Here is a 22,683-nt window from a genome sequence, read left to right on the forward strand (position 1 = left end):
CAGTCTGAGCAAAACGTGGAGTCAGGCTCCTCCTTCTAGTCAGGCAAGTACTATCTTTTTCTGTTTAGTAATATTTTGAATGCATTCCACTAATGCTTATACTTTATAAACAAATCTATGCGATTATTTATATATGGTACAAATATACTTTACTGACAGATCTATCCAATTATTTACATGGTATAATCTTAATTTTTTTTTACCAGTGTACGGCTAACCACACATTATGGATTGCAGTGTAATTGCTGTATTCTCAAAAACTACTCTTACTTGACACAAGTAATTTACTATTAGTCCTCCATTTTGAGCGCTTCCTAATATTTTACTGTTGGATAGTATACTCCGGGTTATCTACTGTATCAGATTTAAGGACAGCATTTTTTTTTAATTAAACATTCACCCTCCCCATGTACTTGTTCCTTATCACCAAATATTAATTCTGGAGCATCCATGCAACGAATGCAGCCAACTCCGTGATTTGGGTACCCAGCAATCAATCAGGATGCATCCAAAATGGAGGTTATTTTGTCCCCTAATGCAAGTAAACTATGCTAAAACAGCACCTGAGAATCACCCATTTAGCACGCACAAATTCATTTTACTCAACTAATTGACTAAAATGTCCTCTTTGTGATATAGTCCTTCGCCCCGACAGATGGGTTTGGGGAGGTGATGGGCCCATTCATGATTAAAGTGGCTCTCTTCCCCAGAAGTGGTATTAAAATAAAATGCCATGATGATCTGTATACGGTGGTGGCATTCTCTAATCCTTTCAATATCACTAAGTGGCTCAGCAAGCTTTTGTTTGCTTTTTAGGTACTGAACACCATTTTGTACAGATATTAGCAACCACAGTAATTAGATCAGTTCTTATCAAGATATTTTCCACTTTAACGTTTAATTTGTGATATGTACCGTTATACTTCAAACTAAGTTACTCAGTCACTCACTGTTCTGTCACTCAAGAAGTGTGAAGGTTACTTATTAAAAAAAAATCTACCCACGCAGAAGGCGACACAGCCAGGTCTACCATGGCATAATGAATGTACACACACACAGTCCAGCAGAGTGATTATCAAGCCATCATTCACAGAGTGTGTGCCATGAAGCTATCTTTGCTTCAACTGGTCCATTCTGTTTCATATGGTAATTCAAAACAATGAGTACCCTGTCTTCAGAGTAAATTACCAAGACAACTAGTCAGACTCAATTTAGTACTATTTGGATACAATGTCTTTGTCCTACACACTATATTCATTGGACTATATAAGTAAGAAATACTTTAATATTTTCTTCTATGTGCACTATTGCTCAGGTTTTTGTCTATACTCCAAGATGATCTCTCCCAATAAATCTAAACTCTGCTTAATATGCCCTTGTGTTATTTCGCTGCTCAAGTCACCCAAGTTGACTTTCTTTTACAATTTATCAAAAGACGACATTAAACTCCTTTCAAGCCCAAGTTCTGCCCCAAAGGCAAATACTACCTATATGACAGAGGAGAAATAAAGTCCAAACTGGTGATCTCTCAACCATTCATATCCTTCACAAACATCCTTTGTTTGAGGTCACCTGAACCTAATCCTCTTAATATTCAATAGTGTGCTGCACTTTAAGATATTTAGCATGGATAACATTCTGTTTGATCCACATATCCATATCAATAATGAGTGATCACATGTCAAATTATAAGATTTTTTTTCTGGACTTTTGCTTAACTTTATTTTAATTACCCATATTTTCAATAGGTTAAAACATTTTCTGATATGGGTAGTGTTGATAAGTCTCAACAGCACATTCAAGAGTTAAGCTCATTTTTAGTTCTTGAACTTGTGTTTTAGGGAGATTTTCAAAAATCATCAATTTAGGACATGTCTATAGTACAGTAACCTGCTAACCCCGGTTTAAAATGATTTTATTCCCTTCACCTTTGAATACCTTGTTTGCATTGTTCAGCCCTTTTCTCCAGCAGCATCCGTACAATCGTATCCACATTACAGTTTGGTTTTTAACAGCTATACAGACTCAATCTCCAGATCTTTGCTTTCGTACGGTTACCTTAAACTATGGTTAAGATTACACCACTGCAGAGCTTTAAGCTTACAACTCTCACATTTTAATTAATGTTTTACACAGATGTTGGATTAGTTAAGTAGGACTATCAAACTAAATCTTATTGCTTGATTTCTTATAAAACTGTCTTTAAAAAATAAGTATTCCATAGTCTGCCCTGTTAGCTGTAGGGACTTCAATATTTCATGCAGAACTCAACTGTGTGAGTAATAGGTCACTTTAACTGGGTTGAGCTCCATAATCTCAAAGAATAGTAGGATTACCCTAGCCAAGCCTCTCTAAATACGTGCCAAACAACGTCTGCACAATTTGATGTTTTGAGGATCAATCCAGTGATTCCAAGATGGCTGACAGTATAGTTTGCATTAGTGTTCTCTATAGAGATTGTGAGTGGTTTAGCTCCATTTGTACTTCCCTTTCACAATGTTGTTTTCTCCTTAACACACAACGTACCTGGTTACTTCTTCTCTTCCAATTTAGAGTCTTAGCCAGTACCGACCAAGAAAGCAATACAAAACTAGTATTTAAGGTGATGTTATATACATTGAATGTTTATTTCTGGTACAAAGTTCTCAGCTTTCGGGATTAAGCGATGTACATTGATTAGTTTAATTCTATATACAAGTAATGACCTCCTCCTCTGTAACACAATCCATATTGCTCAACGATGTCTCTCACACCGGTTTACATTTAGTCATTACTACTATAGCGCTGGTGCAGAGAAGTGCTTTATAATACTGTAAGTAACATTTCCCTTCTTGTTTCAACTACATGAATTGATACTTTCACATCACATTGGCTAAAATAATTCTCCCCGCAATTTGTGTTGCATCTTCAAATAAAAACATCTGGGAAAAGATTCCCCAATGAGCCAGTTGCACATTTTAAGAAACTATAGCGAAGCAATTTCATCCGTTATTGGACAACCATAAAATATATATTTCAGGAGGAGATATTTAAAAGAGGATTCAAAATTAATCACATTAGTGCACATACATTTTGTAATCAATTAGTAAATGTTATAATAATGCCACAAATGTTCATTATAAATAGTTGAAACCAAGTAATTTATCCATCTTTAAAAAGTATTTTAATATTTCTGCTGCACAGTATATACTTTTTGTTCAAAAGCACATGTGAAACAAGGGGAAAAAAACATGGGTAAGCCTTTGGTAATGATTCCAAAATAGTGGTACGCATCAGATAATATTATGTTAAGAACCACTGTGTTGGAGGGAAATTCACCAAGATCTCATAAAAAAGCATCATAATGTCCCAACTAGAAGGCTTAGGGGCCTGATGGCCATTAATTATCTAGCCAATTAAATTGAATTTCTCAATCAATGTGACACTCACATTCGGATGTAAGCAGTGCATTTAATATGATCTGGCACAAGCTAAGGCTGGTAGGACGGACCTTTTCGTCAGATGAACTGGTATTCTGCATAGAGCCCACTACAAAAAACAATCGTGTAGGGCACTTATTCATCATCACAAGCACAGGAGGAATGGAAAAAAAATTATACGTTCTATGCAACAGGAAATGTTATGTACATTTCAATCTTGGTTCATAAGCAACCCAAAGCCTTACACTAGCTAATGAAAAACACTACAGCTACTCTGAAAAGTAAATTGACCACAGGTTGAAGAAAAAGCTTGTTCAGACCTTTATCCTGAGAACCATTTTTTGTTCAAGCCATCTCCAAGTTATCAGCTCAGACTGACATGCTGCCTACTGCCACGCTTTGGCGGTCCATCAATCCCTCAAGTCAAAGGTTTGGGAAGAATCGGTAGTCAACACACAAAGGAACTTTCAAAAGCCTGAATTATTTTACTAAAAACAGGTTATCAATTGGAAACTTTAGGCGCCAAACAATTCTGACTTAAACGCTAATGCACTTCATGCCTCACAGTTCAAAGAACTTGGGATGGGAAATGTGCTGGCATATCTAAGCAAGTAATAGGCATCTAGAAAGGTACAATTACCTGCCACCACTGAGCTCGACACAAAAGCAGCAATGACCGACTTATCAGAAATGTAAAATCACGCTCAAAATGTTTATCAATACATTGAAATCATCATAATTAAGGAACATGGGACCAGAGGGTCGGTACATTTAAGTGCAGAAATAATATGCCTTAAAAGTGTTGTGTGGAGCAACCTGTCAATACCATACATCAATAATTTACTTGAAACCTCAACAAATCTCTGACTACAAATACTATCAAATAAAGTTAAAGCTGTTAATAAGGTTACCTAGGATTAAACAGCTTACATGGGATTCTTTAGTCTCAAATTGGACTTATAAAATATTGTTACAACATATTCACAGCATCAGCACAGCTCTATTTCTTACATCAAAATGATTAGTACATAATGTGTTATTGATTCCAATCTGCATTTGCAACCACTACAGCCACAAGTACAAACATCTTGAATACAAGTACAATGGGCAAGGAAAGACAAAATGCTTAACTGTGCCCCCCACCCCACCCAACCCCAGTCAAAAAAACATGTATGTTTCAATGACCACTTTAAACCAAGGTTCGACCTTGACACTAATATTTTCAATCGTCTGCAAGAGTGTTAAATGCAAAGCACATCAGGACCAACATAGTCAGATTTTCGTGTGTCCTCAAAGCCTCTGCAACCTTTTCATTTTATACATTCCATATGCCGTTGGCAACAGTAAAACACTCTGGCTTCTTTTTCTGTTTTTAATTGAATTTTATCCTCTGCTCATCAGACTCAAATGCAACTGAAAGAGGCACGGCTCTCAGGTTAAAGTAGAGATTGAAAACAAAAGATTAGCTCAAATTACTACTTCCTTCCACCCAGATTATGGTCAGCATGTTAAGCATGTAAGTCAACTTTAAAGACCTGTCCCCCTGCATTGTGAATCAAACTTTCAACCCATTCCTTAATTTTCAGCTTAGTGAAACTTTCAGCATGGGCATCAATAAAAACAAGGTTTGTATCAAAAGGTCATTCTACTATGATAGCTAGATTGAGCTTTGCATTAAAAAAAAAAAAACACTGCCTCCTGGAAGAAGGCACAAAACTGGACAGGACAGAAAAGACATCCAATATGTGGAAGGTTATACCAATTACCTAGGCAAACCTATGCTAGACATCACACACACCTTTACACCATGGAGCAAAGTGCAAAGCAGCCTCTGGGAATGAATGCGAGCTTAGGTAAAGGGAGCAGCAGAATGGCATTTTTGGGTCTGGCTTGACAGTGCAGTTGTCGCTGGATATAACTCATTACAAGCAGGCTCAACTATGCCAACGCACTCTGTGCCGTAATCTCAAAGCAACTCCTACGATGAAATCAGACTATCGCGGATGCCACCGCAGGACTCATACTGGACTCCGAACACCTAAATGAGCTTCACTGGCTCCTCGTTCACAAGAGCAGACACAAACTCCTCACTCAAACATGCAAAGCCCTATACAACACTGGACCAGCAGACCTCATACTTTCACCAGGCATCCAGACACCAACGCACTCCCTCCTACATCACCCCCAAAACATAGAACGGCCTCCCTCAGCACATCAAGGCCTCCTACTCACTTCTTGAGCTCTGTCAGAAGTGAAAGACCTAGCTCCTCAAATAACTATGTGGAGTCATTCACCCACTCACCGGCTTAAGCATCTGAATATCCTCACAGGCGATTAGTGCCGTCTACAAGTCTACATAACATAATGTGACTAACCTAAAAAAGCTTTCAGAAGTCCTGTAGGAATGCATTTTGGCTCTGTCCACATATTGGTAGCCAGGAGTACAGGTTAAGATTTGGCTTCGTTTGTGTGCTTCCACAGAAAAAGTGCTTCAACTCCACGTAGCTGCGACTACTTTATTTACCCAACTACCCAAGGCAGCAGCATGGCCGCCTGAGCATGAACTTCCAGGGATGCGCACATGAGATTGTACTGCTATTAAATTGTCTCAGATAACTAGTTAATTTACAATTTGCTTTTCTCTGGCAACAGCACAGACGTAAGGAAGGCAGTCATGATTAATGCATCATAGGCCGTACATGCTCTCCTTCCATCATTAACTTTAGACGACAAAGGGCAGTTTTGTGTTTGAGAGCAGTATGGGATGCTCACAACTACAAGAACCCACATGGATTCTTGTAGTTGTGGGCATTAGGTCTGGCTTCACAGTGAAATTGTTGGCAGATCATATGTGATCAACAAATAACTTTCAAAGCACTACTGAGAAAAGGGCTCAATCGACAATGGCCTTTAGTATAGGATTTGATCAGGTCAAGCTTCTGTGCTTCCGCGAAATAAAAAAAATTAAAAAAAAAATATTTTAAAAAAAAAGATAACAGCTTGTGTTGCACTTTTTGGCTTGTGCAAAAGCTTATACTCGATACAGCAGAACTGAGTTGGTTATGGTGGCAAGCCAATGATCATGGCTACAGGCCTAATATTTTTTTATGAGATGTTAAGATAAAGACGCCAGCACTGGGGTACTTATTGTGAAAGCAGGTGTCCATGTAAATAGCCATATAGGTTGATTGGTATTACTCTATATTACAGCTTACACCACACAGAGGTATTTTGTTACACAGAATCTCACAGATTACCGTAGAAGGTAAGGAGATTTTGGTGTTGGATGCCTCATGTGACATACCTTGGATATTTAAGATTTGCTATATCTTTGCTAGGCCCAGGTTATGAGAGATAATAAGTTGCTTAGCTCACTGTAATTCTGTATGCCTTTCTAATGTTATGACTGTCTGATGGTTGCCTTGTGAAAAAGCTTACACTCAAAAACTTTAGGTCCTAGTTGGTTATGATGACAAACTATAGGCCAAAGCCGTAGGCCAGATCTGCTTCTTATGCACAAAGGTCTGCTTCTTATGCACAAAACTGTAGGTCCAAGTTGGTTAGTCACGTCTGCTTCTTATGCACAAAACTGTAGGTCCAAGTTGGTTAAGGTGATAAAATATAGGCAAATGCCAAGGTCAGGTCTGCTTCTTATGCACAAAACTGTGGGTCCAAGTTAGTTAAGGTGATAAACTATAGGCCAATGCCATAGGTCAGGTCTGGTTCTTATGCACAAAACTGTAGGTCCAAGTTGGTTAGTCAGGTCTGCTTCTTATGCACAAAGCTGTAGGTCCAAGTTGGTTATGGTGACAAACCAAAGGCCTGATTAATGTACTTGAAAACATTACGTCCAATACCGCACTTCAGGTCTGCTTCTTATGCAACATTATGGCAAAGACAGTTGATCTAATCTGTCTTATTAATTGAAAAAAGCATTTGTTAAAGCCAGTAAGCTTTTAGTTCAGTGTTCAGGTTATAAACAAGTATTTTGTTACATGTAATCTCACAGACTACCCTCATAGGCAACTGTTTAGCTGTTAAACAGGTCCAAGTTGGTTAAGGTGAAACTATAGGCCAATGTCATAGGTCAGGTCTGCTTCTTATACACAAAACTGTAGGTCCAAGTTGGTTAAGGTGACAAACTATAGACCTGATTAATGTACTTGAAAACGTTATGTCCAATACCACAGGTCAGGTCTGCTTCTTATGCAACATTATGACAAAGACAGTTGATCTAATCAGTCTTATTAATTGAAAAAAGCATTTGATAAAGCCGGTAAACTTTTAACAGTTGGTTCTCATCAGTGTTCAGGTTATAAACAAGTATTTTGTTACATGTAGACTCACAGACTACCATCATAGGCAACTGTTTAGCTGTTAAACAACCATGCTAACAATGCGATGATTCCTCTTAGGCCCTATTGAAAGGATTTGTATATTGCTGTGAAAGCTGTATTTCTCTATATATTTTTAATTCCCACAGGAGCTAGCCCAGAGCTCACTAACACCATGTGGTGTACTCAAAACTGTGCAATGTTTAGAACTACTTTTAAAACCCATTCAGTCATTATCAGTGGTTTTTATTAAAATGTGCCTAGAAAGACAACAGTTCCCATACATTGTCCCACAGGTGCCCTGATTGAGGATGCCCAACCTGAAGTATAATTCCATTCATATTCTATTACATTTTTGTCAATTTTATTGTACAGAAGGGCTTTTAAGACAATTACACACACATTTCCTGTAAAAAGATGCCCAATGCTTGTACTTGATGTGCTTTTAAAGGCACCATTGCAAGTTACTACTTTAAAAAATGACGCGTTGTACATTGTGGTCTTTAAAGTCTCACTATACTGTACCTTTTTTCTAAAGGTATTGTGGTTGTGAAGGACCCACAGCTCTGTCCATCCTAAGACCTCTTTCATGCAGTGGTAATCCTTAGGGCCTGGCCCCGACACAGTAACCCCCTGGTACAGGGCTGCTACCCATCCACCATTTGGCTAAGGTTTTTGGTACGTCACACTTGGAGTGGTAATATCAGTCACACTGAGAATACATATGTCACTTCTTTAGGCTTACTAAGAATTAGTACTTTATGCCCAGACACATTAACGAAAGCCCAGTTGCAACAAAAACAGTCCAAGAGACGGTAAGAGTTCGGTTAATGCTTTTCTGGATAGTGAAATGGATAGGTCATCTCTAAAAGTGCATAATCTGTATAAAAACAAAAAAATGGAATAATAATAAGGGTCAGTACAAAACCCTGGTTAAACATGACTGACTAATCTTTTCTGCGAGCTGCCCTCTACCTCAAAGTGGACTTCAGAGAAGTTCAAAATGCATGAGTCTCCTGAAGACAATGAACCCACTACTCACCCCAAATCAGATTGTATACCTTCAGTCTGCCCACTGTAGCAGATGTCAAAAAGCCCATTGGTAAATCATTTACAAGACAATGACTGCACCAAACCTGGAGGAAAGCCTTGGGTGCTGCATCCACACCCAACCCTGTGTTTGCATAAGCAAAAGTATGCAACTACATAAAAAAGGAATATGGGTCTGTAATGGTTGAGAGGAGGCTGCCATCTTAGATATGAACAATGAATGCACTTTTCCAAGTCAGGTGTCAATAACCCATAAGAGGACACCTAAATATAGAGCCGTACAAGGATCCATCACTACAACATAGACACTGCGTCAGCAGAATCGACTTTAACTTTCTAATCCATAACTTAGACAGTACCATGGAAAGTTATGCCATGCTCACAGCCCCACAGCTGCATGTTTGCCAAGCAATCCGAGTGCAGTCCTTGTTATTAATAGCACTCCTTTAGCAAATACCCTTCTACTCAATTTCTCAGCTGTGGAATTTGTAAAGGGGTGCCAGGCGAGTAGTAGCAAGGTGCATAAAAACAAATTATTCTCTTAACATCCCTCATGAGACCCTTTACCGCTGCTCATCAGCTTCTCAGGTTCCCACTGAAGGGGGGACCTATTACTCCAACAAAACACGACAGAGGACAAACATGTAGGAAGGAAACATAACACGTTTGGACTGTGTGGTGACAATTAGAACAGATGAACCATTTCAGTTGTATACTGCAATAACATTACATGACTCGTAAACATTATAAAAATCTTTAAACCTTGTAAACAAAATTTGTACACACTGAGGTTTTAGCTGGGACACCTGCAGCTCCCGCTCACTCAAGTTAATACCTGCCAAGGTAAACAGTAAACTGCGACCAAAGAACTAAATGGCTTTGTTTTTTGCTTCATATAGGCCGAACATTCACACCTATTAATCACAATTTTATTCAAGTGCAGACCTTTTGGTTACCAGCAGAAAAGTGTGAACAGATGATTACATTTTTGGGACACCCAGAGTCCAGTTGCAATGGGCTCTTCCTTCACAACTTGTCGCATGTTGGGTTTTTAAAAAAGAAAGGATTGTTTCAAAAACACACAATACAACTCAAAATTAACTTTAAAAGAAGACCAAAGCACCAAACTAAGTACCAGATTCAGATCTGCACTTTGGGAGGAGCCTGGGAAGAGGAGACGTCCAACCTCTGGAGCCTTGTCTGAATCGCACTGACCAATGTAGCTGGAGCTCACAAGGCAACGACCACAAAGACAGCCAATCACACATTGCAGCACAGGCCTATGGGACCCATTCAGTGAACGTTCTTCTTACGTTCCTTTTCAACACAACAACCAACGTCGACAAGGCATGCAGCCATAATTTAAGCAAAGAGACTGGTCATAACTTTAACAAACGCAAAAATAAAATCGAGCAACAATTCAATTTCCAGAAAATTCTTCTCGTATTTACATTTAGCGGGTAGAGAGTTACCTTAAAATTAGATCACTATGGTTTCAGCAAACCGATGAAGGAAGAAAACAAAAACACATCAAACAGAAAAAATAAGGAACGAGTGAATTCAAATGGGGGAAGGGGAGCATTAAAGAACACCACCTTAGTGTGTGTGGGTGGGGATAGGGTTCCAAGGAGAAAGTGGGTGGCAGAATTCCTCTTAGTAGCCCTTTCCAAGGGAACCACAGCGGTAACAGGTTGGAAGAGACTGGGCGAGAGAACCAGTCGAAGCTAAACAGATACAAGACAGTCCGGGATGGGGAATTTAATGAAATATCTACTTGTCCATGGGAGCGGTTACTCTCTCTCTCTCTATACTTGTCCTGTTAAAAAAAATAAAAAAAAATAAAAAAAACTTGTCCCTTTGGTATCATGTAGAGCGGCGACAAATTATGGTACTAATTTCGTTATATAGGAGCTCTAATAATGGCCTTTCTGATTATGCAAGGGCTCATAATATAGTAAGGCTGAAAAACTAGCAATTCCCATATTTTGCCACCTTTCAGCTAATCTACATACTGGGGCTGGTGGCAATGGAAAGCCATAGTTTCAGGGTTGGTATCCCCTTTGGAGTGTGTGCAAACCCAACTTGCATGTTTTAGGTGTTTTCATCAGCTCCTCTCTGATCCTTCCCCATACTGAAGAGGTTGGAAATGTACTCCTGACAAGAGCAGAAGTAAAACTTCTTCCAGGGTTGGGGAAAAAGTGGTTGAAGGGAAAGTGAAAGGGCAGATGCTTTACTTGTAAGTCAACTTATCTGTGCCGAGGACCCAAGGAAGGAGGTGATTGTGAGGGGCAGAAATAGCCCTTTCAGGGTTAGGTTAAGACAGAGGAAGGCAAGAGAGGTAGCGGCCTCAGTACCTGGTGGAGGTGCCCTTCCGCACATCACAAATGCTGCATTTGAAGGCCTCTGCGCTGTTCCTGAAGGTACACACACTGCAGTCCCAGAAGCCCTCATCCGCCGCTGGCTTCGCTTGTCTCTTGGGTCTTTGAGGAAAAATGAGACAAAAATGGAAAAACAGGTGAAATTACATCTTTGTTACGTAAACCTCTGGATTTCATAAAAGTAGTAAACCCCTCTTCCCAATTATCAATACAGATTCACAACAACCAGCCACTGTATCACCCACAATGAAAGTACAGATATCACATGATCCATTAGCAATGCGAAAGATGAGCTGCAACTTAGCCCAACTTAAGATCTGTCTCTTTTTTCGTTGCACTCCATGTATCAGCGCAGCCACACAAGAAAGCAACACCAGAACTTTATCACCAAAACACTTTCTGCAAAGGGAATACCTTCACAGCCCCCACTCTTCCAAATGCTACAGTTACACAAAGCAAATGAAATTCTCAGAGTCAAAATTCAAGTAAGTGCAAAACCTAATGTCAGAAGTGAGCACCACCCACATCATTCATCATGCACATGAAAATACTTTCACAAAGTCCAAGCACCCGAATGGTGAAACATACTACACATCTGCTCTTTTTGATCCACACTCCACATCGGTGTATGAAGTGCTAGTGAAATGCAAACAGAGCACAACACATGGGATCCCAGCCCCAAATCTGGCCTCCCTAACTTCGCATGCTATACTAAAATGCTGCTCCTTGTATGAGAGGAAGGGATCTTCTAAAATATGAGGTTGTACATACTTCACCAACAATTCTACACAACCATTATAAGACCACCAGGCACCCATCTCAGAGGGTGATATACCTCCATTTTCGCACATCTATGCGATATGCACCAGAAACTGTTGTCAATGTTGAGTTTTATGCGTCAGCAAGCGGTTGTGGGACCTCCCCACCCAGAGGGTCAGCAGCAAGTGAGAAAGGCTTCCCCACCCCCACCCATAGGGTAGGAGGCAGTGGGGGTGGCGCCACCCACCAAGCAGTGGGGGTGGCGCCACCCACCAAGCAGTGGGGGTGGCGCCACCCACCAAGCAGTGGGTCATCGGGCCGTGGTGCAGCCCCCACCATACAGAGGGTCTGCGGGCCGTGGCAGAGCCCCCACCATACAGAGGGTCTGCGGGCCGTGGCAGAGCCCCCACCATACAGAGGGTCAGCGGGCCACGGCGGAGCCTCGGCTGAGCCCGCACCATACAGAGGGCATGCGGGCCGCGGCGGAGCCACCACCATACAGAGGGTCAGCAGGCCGCGGCGGAGCCACCACCATACAGAGGGTCAGCAGGTGGTTGGGGGCAGCCCCCACCATGCAGAGGGTCAGCAGGCGGTTGGGGGCAGCCCCCATCATGCAGAGGGTCAGCAGGCGGTTGGGGGCAGCCCCCACCATGCAGAGGGTCAGCAGGCGGTTTTGGGGGGGGCCCATGAGGAAGGTCAGCAGGTACTGGGGGAGCCCCAACACGGAGTCAGTAGTAGGTGGGGAAGCCTCCACCATGCACTGGGTCAGCAGGCAGTGGGGGAGCCTCCACCATGCAGAGGATCAGCAGGCAGTTTGGTGACCCCCCGCCCATGCAGAGGGTCACCAGGCAGTGCGGTTGCCCCACCACGGAGTCAGCAGAGGGGTGGGGGCGTCCCCACCATGTAGAGGGTCAGCAGGCGGTCGGGGCGTCCCCACCATGCAGAGGGTCAACCGGCGGTGGGGACCTCTCGTCACCCAGAGAAACAAAAGATGGCCCTCCATGGACAGCGAGGAGGTAGTGGTGGGGCTGCCCAGTGGAAAGCATCAGTAGAGACTGAAGAGATTAAAGAAGATGCCGAGGGCAGCTCTTTCTGGGGTTAACAGATATCCAGAATCACAGGGCCCATCTGGCAGGAGGGGGCCCATCCTCTGGCTACCTGCTAAGTGAGAAGTCACCTGGTGGCCCCCTGGTGTGCCTGGAGCGTTCTGGGGTGCCTGGCTGTGGGGTACTGTAGAGGTTTGTCTGAAATAGGAGTCTGCTGGCACTCTGCCTGGAGGCTGTGTCTGTGGCTCCTAAGGCTGGGAGGGGGGGGGGGCAGATGAGATGGCTGTGGGGGCACGAGGTGGGATGCTGGATAGCACCTCGGGCCAGTGTGCGTCCTGTGAGGAGCTGTCGGGGGGAGGGGTCAGGAACTGGTGCCTGCAGGGGCAGTGATGAGTGTTTTGCGGGGGGAGGAAGTGCGGGTGACTGTGGGGGCACGGGGTGGGATGCTGGATAGCGCCTCAGGAGAGCTGTCTGTGGGTGGGGGGGGGGGGGGGGGGGTCAGGTCTGGCTGATGCATGTAGGGGCAATGTTCGGTGTGGGGGGTGGGGGGGCAGAGCAGGTGACTTTGGGGGGCACAGGGTGGGATCCTGGATAGCGCCTAAGGCCTGTGGAGAGCTGTCGGTGGAGGGGATGGGGGGGCCAGGCCTGACTTGTTCCTGTAGGGGCAGTGATCGGTGTTTGGGGGGGGGGCTGCAGTGCAGGTGACTGTGGGGGCACGGGGTGGGATGCTGGATAGCACCTCGGGCCTTTGGAGAGCTGTCTGTGGGTGGGGAGGGGGGTTCAGGCATGGCTGGTTCTTGTAGGGGCAGTGATCGGTGTTTGGGGGGTGGGGGAGGCTGCAGTGCAGGTGACTGTGGGGGCACGGGGTGGGATGCTAGCTAGCACCTCAGGCCTGGTGAGAGCGGTCTGTGGGTGGGGGGGGGGGGGGTTCAGGCCTGCCTGGTGCCTGTAGGGGTAGTGATCAGTGTTTGTGGGGCTGCCCTGCAGTGCGGGGCAGTACAGGTGACTGTGGGGGCACGGGTGGCATGCTGGATAGCTCCTCGGGCCTGTGGAGAGCTGTCTGTGCGTGTGTTTGTGTGTGTGGGTGGGGGGGGTGTCCGGCCTGACTGGGGCCGGTAGGGGCAGTGATCTGTGTTTTTTTTGGGGTGGAGGGGCTGCAGTACAGGTGACTGTGGGGGCACGGGGTGGGATGCTGGATAGCGCCTCGGGCCTTTGGAGAGCTGTCCGTGGGTGGGGAGAGGGGTTCAGGCCTGGCTGGTTCTTGTAGGGGCAGTGATCGGTGTTTGGGGGGGGGGGGGCTGCAGTGCAGGTGACTGTGGGGGCACAGGGTGGGATGTTGGATAGCACCTCGGGCGTGTGGAGCGCTGTCTGTGGGTGGGGGGGTGGTTCGGGCCTGCCTTGTGCCTGTAAGGGCAGTGATCGGTGTTTGGGGGGCTACTCTGCGGTCCGGGGGGAGCAGTGCAGGTGACTGTGGGGGCACAGGGTGAGATGCTAGATAGCAGCTCTAGCCTGTGAAGAGCTGTCTCTGGGAGCGGTGGGGGGTCAGGCTTGGCTAGTGCCTGTAGGGGTAGTGATCGGTGTTTGGGGGGCGGGGGGGGCTGCAGTGCAGGTGACTGTGGGGGCACAGGGTGGGATGTTGGATAGCACCTCGGGCGTGTGGAGCGCTGTCTGTGGGTGGGGGGGTGGTTCGGGCCTGCCTTGTGCCTGTAAGGGCAGTGATCGGTGTTTGTGGGGGGCTTCCCTGCGGTCCGGGGGGAGCAGTGCAGGTGACTGTGGGGGCACAGGGTGGGATGCTGGATAGCACCTCGTGCCGGTGAAGAGCTGTCTCTGGGAGCGGTGGGGGGGGTCAGGTCTGACTGGTGCCTGTAGGGGTAGTGGTCGGTGTTTTTGGGGGGGGGGGGGGGGGGACAGGCCTGTCTAGGACGAGGGGCTGCGGTGGACGCAGCCTGCCGGGTAGAGTGCTCCGGTGGGGGCCACATTCAGGGGACTCTGGGGCTCCCCAACCTGAGGAGGAGGGGGGGGGGCGATAAATGGTCTGAGGTCAGCCTTAGATCTTCACGGGTGGGGGGGTACATGGTGTTTAAAGTGTCCGTTTCGGGGGCACCGAGGCTCCGGGGGGCTGTCTGTGGAAGACGTGACTGTCAGCCTTGGGGGGCTGGGTAGACTGTTTGCGGTTCTGGGGGGTCGGGGGCTCTATAGGTGACCCCGGGGGAGGGGGCCAGCCCGGCTCAGCACTCCCTGCGCCACTCTCACACGGCACAGCGACGGCCCTCCCCGCCCCGCCAGCCTCCCTCGCCCCTCCCCCTCCCGCCCTCCGGGCCCGGGCGGCCCTACCTGGTGGGGCTCTTCTTATCGCCCATCGTCACCCCCATAAAACGTCAGATCCACACAGGAAAACACACAATCCAGGGTTCCCGAAAAAAACTGCCACAAAAAACGGAAAAAAACCACCTCTCCCGAACCCCAGGGCCGAGCTCCGGAGCCGCTGCCAGCCTCGTCCTCTCCCGGCGGCGGCTGCAGAGCGACTGACCGACAAACCGACGGGGCAGAGGGGGCGTGGCTGGGGCGCGCGCGTCACGCGCAGGCGCCGGCCAATGGGAGGCGGCGCGAGCCGGGGGCCGCGAGAAGGAGCGGCCCGGCCAGCCCGTAACGCGCAGGCGCCGGCCAATCAGAGGCGGTGCGAGGGCCGAGGGGAAGGACGTACGGCGTGGAAGAGGGGGGTGCGCGAGGAACAGGTGACGTCTTGCCGGAGCTGCCTCTGCACCCCTCTGAGGCCGGAGGGTTGGTTGGCGCGAGGGCGACGGTTGACACGGCGCGAGGCCGCCGCCGCCGCGAGCCCCGACCTGTCATCGGGCCGGCCGGGGCGCGCGCGCTGTCAGCGGCGCGAGCGCACGTGGGGCCGCGCGAGGACACCGCGTTCGAGCCCCCGAGTGACAGTTGGGCCTCGCGGCGGCTCTCAGACGGTTGGATTGCGCGGGAAAAAGAGGGGGTCCAGGAGATCCCCTCGGTTCATGCGGAAAGAAGCCGCGAGCAGGGGAAGAGAGAAGTCCTTGGCATACCTGAAGTGAATAAATGTGGACATGAGGCCCACTTTCCACTTGTCTTCCTGAGGGGTGCACTGAAGAGCTGAACCAGTCTCATTCAGTAACATACCTGCTGAGCCCAGGTTACTGACCGGCCACCTGTCAATCCAACCGGGTGCCAGCGCTGCGGGAGACAAGAAAGGCGAATGTTGGGCCCAGGCTGCAGAACATCCGGGAGCTACAAACCTTGGTTGTAGGATGCCACGCGATGGGGCATAATCCACAGCAAGCTCTTCTCTGCAGAAGGATGTTGTTTACTTAAAACCTGAGGAGGATTCAATTCATCAGCTGAGATGACATTTCAAGGTGTAAAAAGTGCTTGTGTGCATGCTAAAATAGGTGGGCTCCAGCTCCACGCAGTCAGTTCCAGACGCAGTCCACGCTGCCAACCCATGAGGAAATTACATGATAGGAAAAGTTGAGGCAGCTGCTTTTCTTGCACTGGTTGTTCACTACCCTGTCTCACCTTGAAGGATTGGACTAAATGAGACAGTTGTCTGTCTTGGTCTGACTGTCTGTTGCCCTGCTTCACCTTGGAGTATTGGAAGAGGACCTGGCAGTGCCTTATCTTGGAGTTGCAGTGTGTTGACCTGCTTCACCATGGAGGACAGGAAGAGACAAAGCAGTTCCATGCTTTTGACTGGTTGTTTGGTTCTCCCTCTCATCTTGGAGGATAGGAAGAGTCAAGACCCTTGGCTGTTTTGGACTGGCTGATTGTTGCCATGCTTATCTTTGGAGTTTAGGCATCTACGTTGTCTAGTCCACTCTTCGACCAGCTGTTGTTTGCCTTCTTTCACCTTGGTGGAGAGGACTAAACAAGTCCTATTTTGCACCGGCTATTGGTTGTCCTACCTTACCTTGGAGGATAGAAAGAGACAAGATTGTTGACTGTCTTGGTTCAGCTGTTGGTTGCCCTGTTTCACTTTGGAGGATAGGAACATCAAGGCAGTTGTCCCTTTTGGACTCTCTTTTGGTTGTCATGCTTTGTATTGGAGGATAGGAAGAGTCAAGGCAGTTGACTGTCTTATTCTGGCTATTTACAGCCCAGCTTCTCTTTAGAAGACTGAACTAGACAAGGCAGTTGCATTTTTTGGACTGGCTATTAGTTGCCCTGCTTCACTATGGGGGATATGAAGAGACAAGGCACTGGCCTGTCTTGGACCAGCTGTTGACTGCCCTGCTTCACCTTGGAGGTTAGGAAGAAACAAGGCAATGCCCATTTTCGACTGGCTTTTGGTAGCCCTACTTCCCCTCGGAACATAGGAAGACCAGACAGTTGCCTGTTTAACCATCTTGGCTTCCCTTGCTTCAGTTTGGCAGATGAGAAGAGACAAGGCAGTTGCCTATCTTGGGCCTGCTGTTGGTTGCCCTATTTCCCGTTTGAGGTTGGCTATCCGGAACTGGCTATTTGCACACCTGCTTCTTCTTCGATGAAAGGAATTGTCAAGCAGTTTCCTGACATGTAACGGCTGTTGGTTGCCCTGCTTCACCTTGGAGGATAGGAAGAAACAAGACAGTTGCCTGCCTAGGACTAGCTGTTGGTTACCCAGCTTCACCTTGGAGGATTGGAAAAGACAGTCAAGGCAGTTACCTGTCCTGAACTATCTGTTTGCTGCCCTGCTTCTTCGTGGACTACTAGACTAGTTAAGGCATTTCCATGACTTGCTCTGGCTGTTGTTTGCCCTGCTTCATATTGTAGGATAGGAAGTCACAACGCAGTCGCATGTTTTGGGCTGGCTGTTTTCAACCACTATAGAGGGTCTAGTCAGCTGTTTGTGGAGGGTGATCACGTTTAGGTTAGTGGACAGTATTTCAGGAGTGAGAAAGCTTTTAAGTGCATGCAACCTGATGAAGTCTCAGGATGTTCAGAATATTGGAAGAAGGAAGATGGTACCAAAAATTGTGTGTAGAGGACTACAGAAGCACTAATATTGGAGGACTTATATTAACATGTGTACAGGCACAGGTGTGCTGGAATAAGTTATGTAGTCGCACTGAAAAATTGCACTGTCCTCAAAGAGCTGGGCTCTTTTTTTCAAAAAAAGTTTGCTAACATATATTTAGTCTTCCCCAAACAGTCCTACAGCCCCCAGGAGGGGAACGGTCCAGGTGACTAGGACACAGTTAGTCTAGCTAGGATTCCTGCATTATCCACAAAAACAACGTTGAATCTGTTAACTTCTCTCAAATCTGGATCCCCCCTGGACCCTGCTCCTCCTTCTATATTAGTTCAGGGAGCATCTACCATTGTTCCCATCCTGACAGATTTACTAAATCTATACTAACTTGTAGCTCCTTGCCATCGCAGTGGAAGCATGCAATTGTAAAGCCCCTGCTTAAAAAGCCTAATCTGGATTCAGCAGTATTTAACAACTATAGGCCGATAACCATGGGTTTTAGGCCCTCCCATAGTACGGAGTCGGCTCTATTGGGAATGACAGAAGAAGTTAGGAAACAAATGGATCAGGGTAAGGCCTGTGCGGTGGTGCTGCTCGACTTGAGCGCTGCCTTTGATACCGTTGACCACAGTATTCTACTTCATAGATTGAAGGGAATTGGAATCACCGGAAATGCCCTAAAATGGTTTACAGATTTTCTGAATGGAAGAACCTTTCAGGTTCTTGACCGCTCGTTTTTTTCAGACAACTTTAAGACCCTTTGGGGAGTCCCGCAGGGCTCATCATTAAGCCCCACACTTGTTAATGTCTATATGAGCCCCTTGGCAAGAATAGTGGAATCCTTTGGTCTCTCGTTGATGTCTTATGCCAACGATACCCAGCTAGTAGTCTCCTTTTCGTCCTCTCACGAGTCCTTTGAATCTCAGCTTGCCCCATGCCTACAGGCGGTTTCAAATTGGATGGCTGAGTGCAAGCTTAAACTTAATGGAGATAAAATAGAGGTCCTGATTATGGGACATCATTCACTACCGTCTCAAATAACACCTGTCCTGGACTCACTAGGTGACCTTCCACCCCTTAAGGGTCAGATTAAGAGCCTGGGGGTATGGTTAGACCCTTGGCTCACAATGGACTATCAGGCTAGGAAAATATCTTCCACCTGTATCAGGATACTCAGACTTCTCAGAAAAGTCTTTAAAGTCCTCCCATTTATTGCCAAGAGGATTATTGTACAAGCATTAATTACCTCACTGCTGGACTATGGTAATGCCCTATTCTTGGGCTCACCAGTCTATGTCAAGAAGAAGCTGTAGATGGTTCAGAACTCGGCAGCGCGCCTCCTTTTTAATTTGCCCAGACATCAGTCAGCCAAACCAGCCCTCATGGCTCTTCATTGGCTTCCCATGGGGCAAAGACTAAAGTTTAAGACTATGCTATTTCCACAGAGCTCTGTATGCTAGGGGTCCCCCACTTTTACAAACCTTGGCTACTTTTTATGAGTCCACTAGATGTCTGAGGTCTTCCTCAGCAGCACTAGCAGTGATACCGCCGATAAAAAAAAGTTCGATGGGGCGGAAGGTCCATGTCTTTTCTTGGTGCCAGACTCTGGAATTCACTACCTCCCTCCCTGCGGCAGACGAGTCATGAACTATCATTCCGTCGTCTTTTAAAAACTTGGCTGTTTTAACACTTGTTCTTTCTGCCTATCTGAAGGAGTTTTTGCTTCAAAGAGCTGGGAAGCCTGAGGGCAGCTATGCGCTATATAATACACACATAACAAAACATAACCTCAGCTCTGGCAAGGCCTAGCTTTCTGATATTTGTTCATTGAAATATCTTACAGTTCTGTGGTGAGATGTTACAGCGGGCAGAAGTAAAGAGATCAGTAATGTCTAAGAGCAGAACAGCTGAAGGGACCAAGAGTAAAAAAGCACAGGAACTGCTCTGGAGGGTTGACTATAATCATTTACGGGAACTGGAGAGATGAAGTATAAAACGTGTGGTAACTGCTGACATATTATAAAGTAGAGTAAGGAACATGAAGTGATAGAGGAGCACACAATTCATAGCATCGCAATTGCTTGGGAATAGTGAGAGATAAGTAGGAAATCACTGGAACTGCTGAGATAATAGAGGGGTAGGTGTTCTAAAATTGTCTTTGTTGTAACTTTTGAGGGGATAGAGTGGCTCAGAGTTGAAAAGCAGGAAGTGCATGTTATTGCTTAGGTATCATCCCTGCACCATGGACTGGGAATATAATCCTCCAGTCACACAAAAAGGGCTAAAAACAATCCTCAAAATTACAGGGAGATCACTTTTATGGATCCTGTGGGAAAACATTTTGCCAAATATGTTCACAAATATATTTTCCATTTGGCTGAAAAGGAAAAACCTTTCCATTTGTCTGAAAAGGAAAATGGTCTGCCACACTAGCAGTCTGGTGTTATAAAAAAACAATCAACATTGGGTAATGTAGCTGTTTTCCAAACCATTTTGGATAAATATATAGAGTTGAAAAAACAGGAAACCTGTGGCACTTTGTTGCTTTACGTTCATCAGCCTGGTGCAAGATGTTGTCAAGAGAAAATAGGGGGCTCTATACACAGATGATTTAATTTTACTAGATCTGGCTCCTCTCGACTTACAAAGGAATTTAAATGCGCTCCATGGATATTATCAGAAACCCTATTTGAAAATCAATATGCCAAGAAGCTAAGTCCTTGTTTCCTCAAAAGAGAGAAATCATAAGCATTTAGTGGAAATTAGGAGAAACTGCATGTCTCCTGAGAAAGTTTATCCTTATGGGGAATTTTTGCACATAACTTTGATACAAAGTTACGTAAGGAACACAATGGTTCTAAAGCCCTTGCACATAATAGAACTTTAAACACATTTTTTTTTGGCTGTTAAAAGGCATTCTAAATATTGGACAAGATTATGTATGGCCAAAATGCTACCAACTGTGACATGATAGAATATGCTCTGTGTAAAAATTGTCCATTAGTCCTTAAAATTGAGGGGAAAATACTCCACTCATTTTTTAAAGTTACATCTAGTATACCAGTCCAAGCACTACAACTTGGACGTGGGATTCCGAGTGTTTATATCTTGTTCTGTGCTGCTGTAGTACAATAGGGTTTTAATATCTTACACAGAGGACTTTCGAGAACTAAAACAATACTATAAACAGCTAGAAAGGAAAAAGATAGACCTGCACAAAGCCACAAATAGAAGCACCTACAAGGCTGCAGTGTAACTGGGCGTCTATCGCTGCGGTTACTCTCTCTCCGACAGAGCCCGTAACACCATACCCCCGGGGCACTCCTGGGAGTCCCGAACGGATGACGTCCGACGCGGACGGCGTCTCTTTTTGCCCTGAAATAGGCAACGGACAAGAAAACCCACGTTCAAGGAAGCAGGAAGGAACCCTGCAAACACGGACCGAGAGGAAAGACACGCCGCTGCAAGGAAGATCCCAGGAAGCACGCGAAGCGAGTGAAAAGAAGCCGGAGAAAAGGGAAAGTCTCGGAGCGCCTCCCGCAAACGCCGAGGAGAAACCAGTATACCACGAAGGGGCCAGCCACGTCCCAGGAGGGGCGTGGCAATCACGGGTACGATCGTACCTAGCCTTGGTTTTCTTGCCGGCTTGGCTAAGGGGAGGGAAGCCGAGTGAAGGAAATACGGAGAGTAGGGAGGGGAGGTGCTGCAGAGAAGGGGAAATCTGCTGACCCCTAGCAACTAATCTCACTGCGAGGGAAATCTCTCTTAGCTAAAGGAAGATAAAAAGGGGGGGGGGAAGGAAACAGAAAAGTTCATGTGAAGGTGAAATGCACTACTGAGTGAAGTTACCCAAACACAACCCTACACAGTCCACTCCTCCCACCAGCCCTATTAACTCTATTAAATCCCCTACCTTACCTCTACACTTACCTGTTGTCCCGTTCTTCTTTTTGTTTTGGGGAAAAACCTGGGCTGTCGCCACGAGAGAGAAAACGGTGGCCTCCTTCTGCCAGGGGACGGGCTGCACTGGAATCTCGACCCAGAAACCTACAAGAGGGGAAAGAACCCGGATGAATACAATAACAAGCCAACCTGAAACATAAGAATCAAAGAGGACAACCTTAAATACATATCAATAAAACAATTATCCCCTAAGTCCTGAGCCTATAGAGTTATTCCAATATCCCTCCCCCCTGGAGGCAAAGAACCCATTACAAAGGGACACAAAGAAAAGAGCACCAGCTGAACATAACAAAGGAACCTCCAACAACTGCAAGGAGATCCTAATAGTCAAGGACTTCTCCACAGCCTCAGCCTCTGTCAACAATATAACCCAGTCCCAAGAACTCTGGGATGATCGATCAAACTTCAACAGCCAAATTGCAAACATCTGCAGCAACCTCGCACACCAACCTGATCCTAAAAGTGTCATAGCAAACCTACACATCTCCATGCGAGTTGGTCACCTGACCGAATAGGCATCCATCACTAGATACGACACAGCAACAATCATGCTGACCATCCATTCGGGGGCCCCTATGGATCCATGCCCCCACACACCTCTAATCTGGGAACGTCACCAGTTTGCACTTCCCTCATCTACATCAACATCTCCATCACATTTGCCACATTCCTGGGTGATTGGAAACATGCAGAATTAAACACCTTCTTCAAAAAACCATCAGCTTACACCAACCAACTCTGCAACTTTGCCTG

General features: G+C 46.0%; 1 protein-coding gene across 1 annotated transcript in view; it reads right to left on the bottom strand.

Moving 5' to 3' along the window:
- The window catches only part of LOC138258833 (RING1 and YY1-binding protein B-like), a 208,469-nt gene extending 192,941 nt beyond the window's left edge, over nt 1–15,528 (bottom strand). Inside the window, exons 1-2 of the mRNA XM_069206104.1 lie at nt 15,321–15,528; nt 11,158–11,283 (exon numbers count right to left, since the gene is read on the bottom strand). Coding sequence (XP_069062205.1) covers nt 11,158–11,283; nt 15,321–15,358 — 164 coding nt within the window. The 5' untranslated portion in view covers nt 15,359–15,528. The remainder of the gene's footprint in view (nt 1–11,157; nt 11,284–15,320) is intronic.
- Nucleotides 15,529–22,683: the final 7,155 nt, after the last annotated feature.

Source organism: Pleurodeles waltl, chromosome 9 (assembly GCF_031143425.1).
Source record: "Pleurodeles waltl isolate 20211129_DDA chromosome 9, aPleWal1.hap1.20221129, whole genome shotgun sequence".
Taxonomy (NCBI): domain Eukaryota; kingdom Metazoa; phylum Chordata; class Amphibia; order Caudata; family Salamandridae; genus Pleurodeles; species Pleurodeles waltl.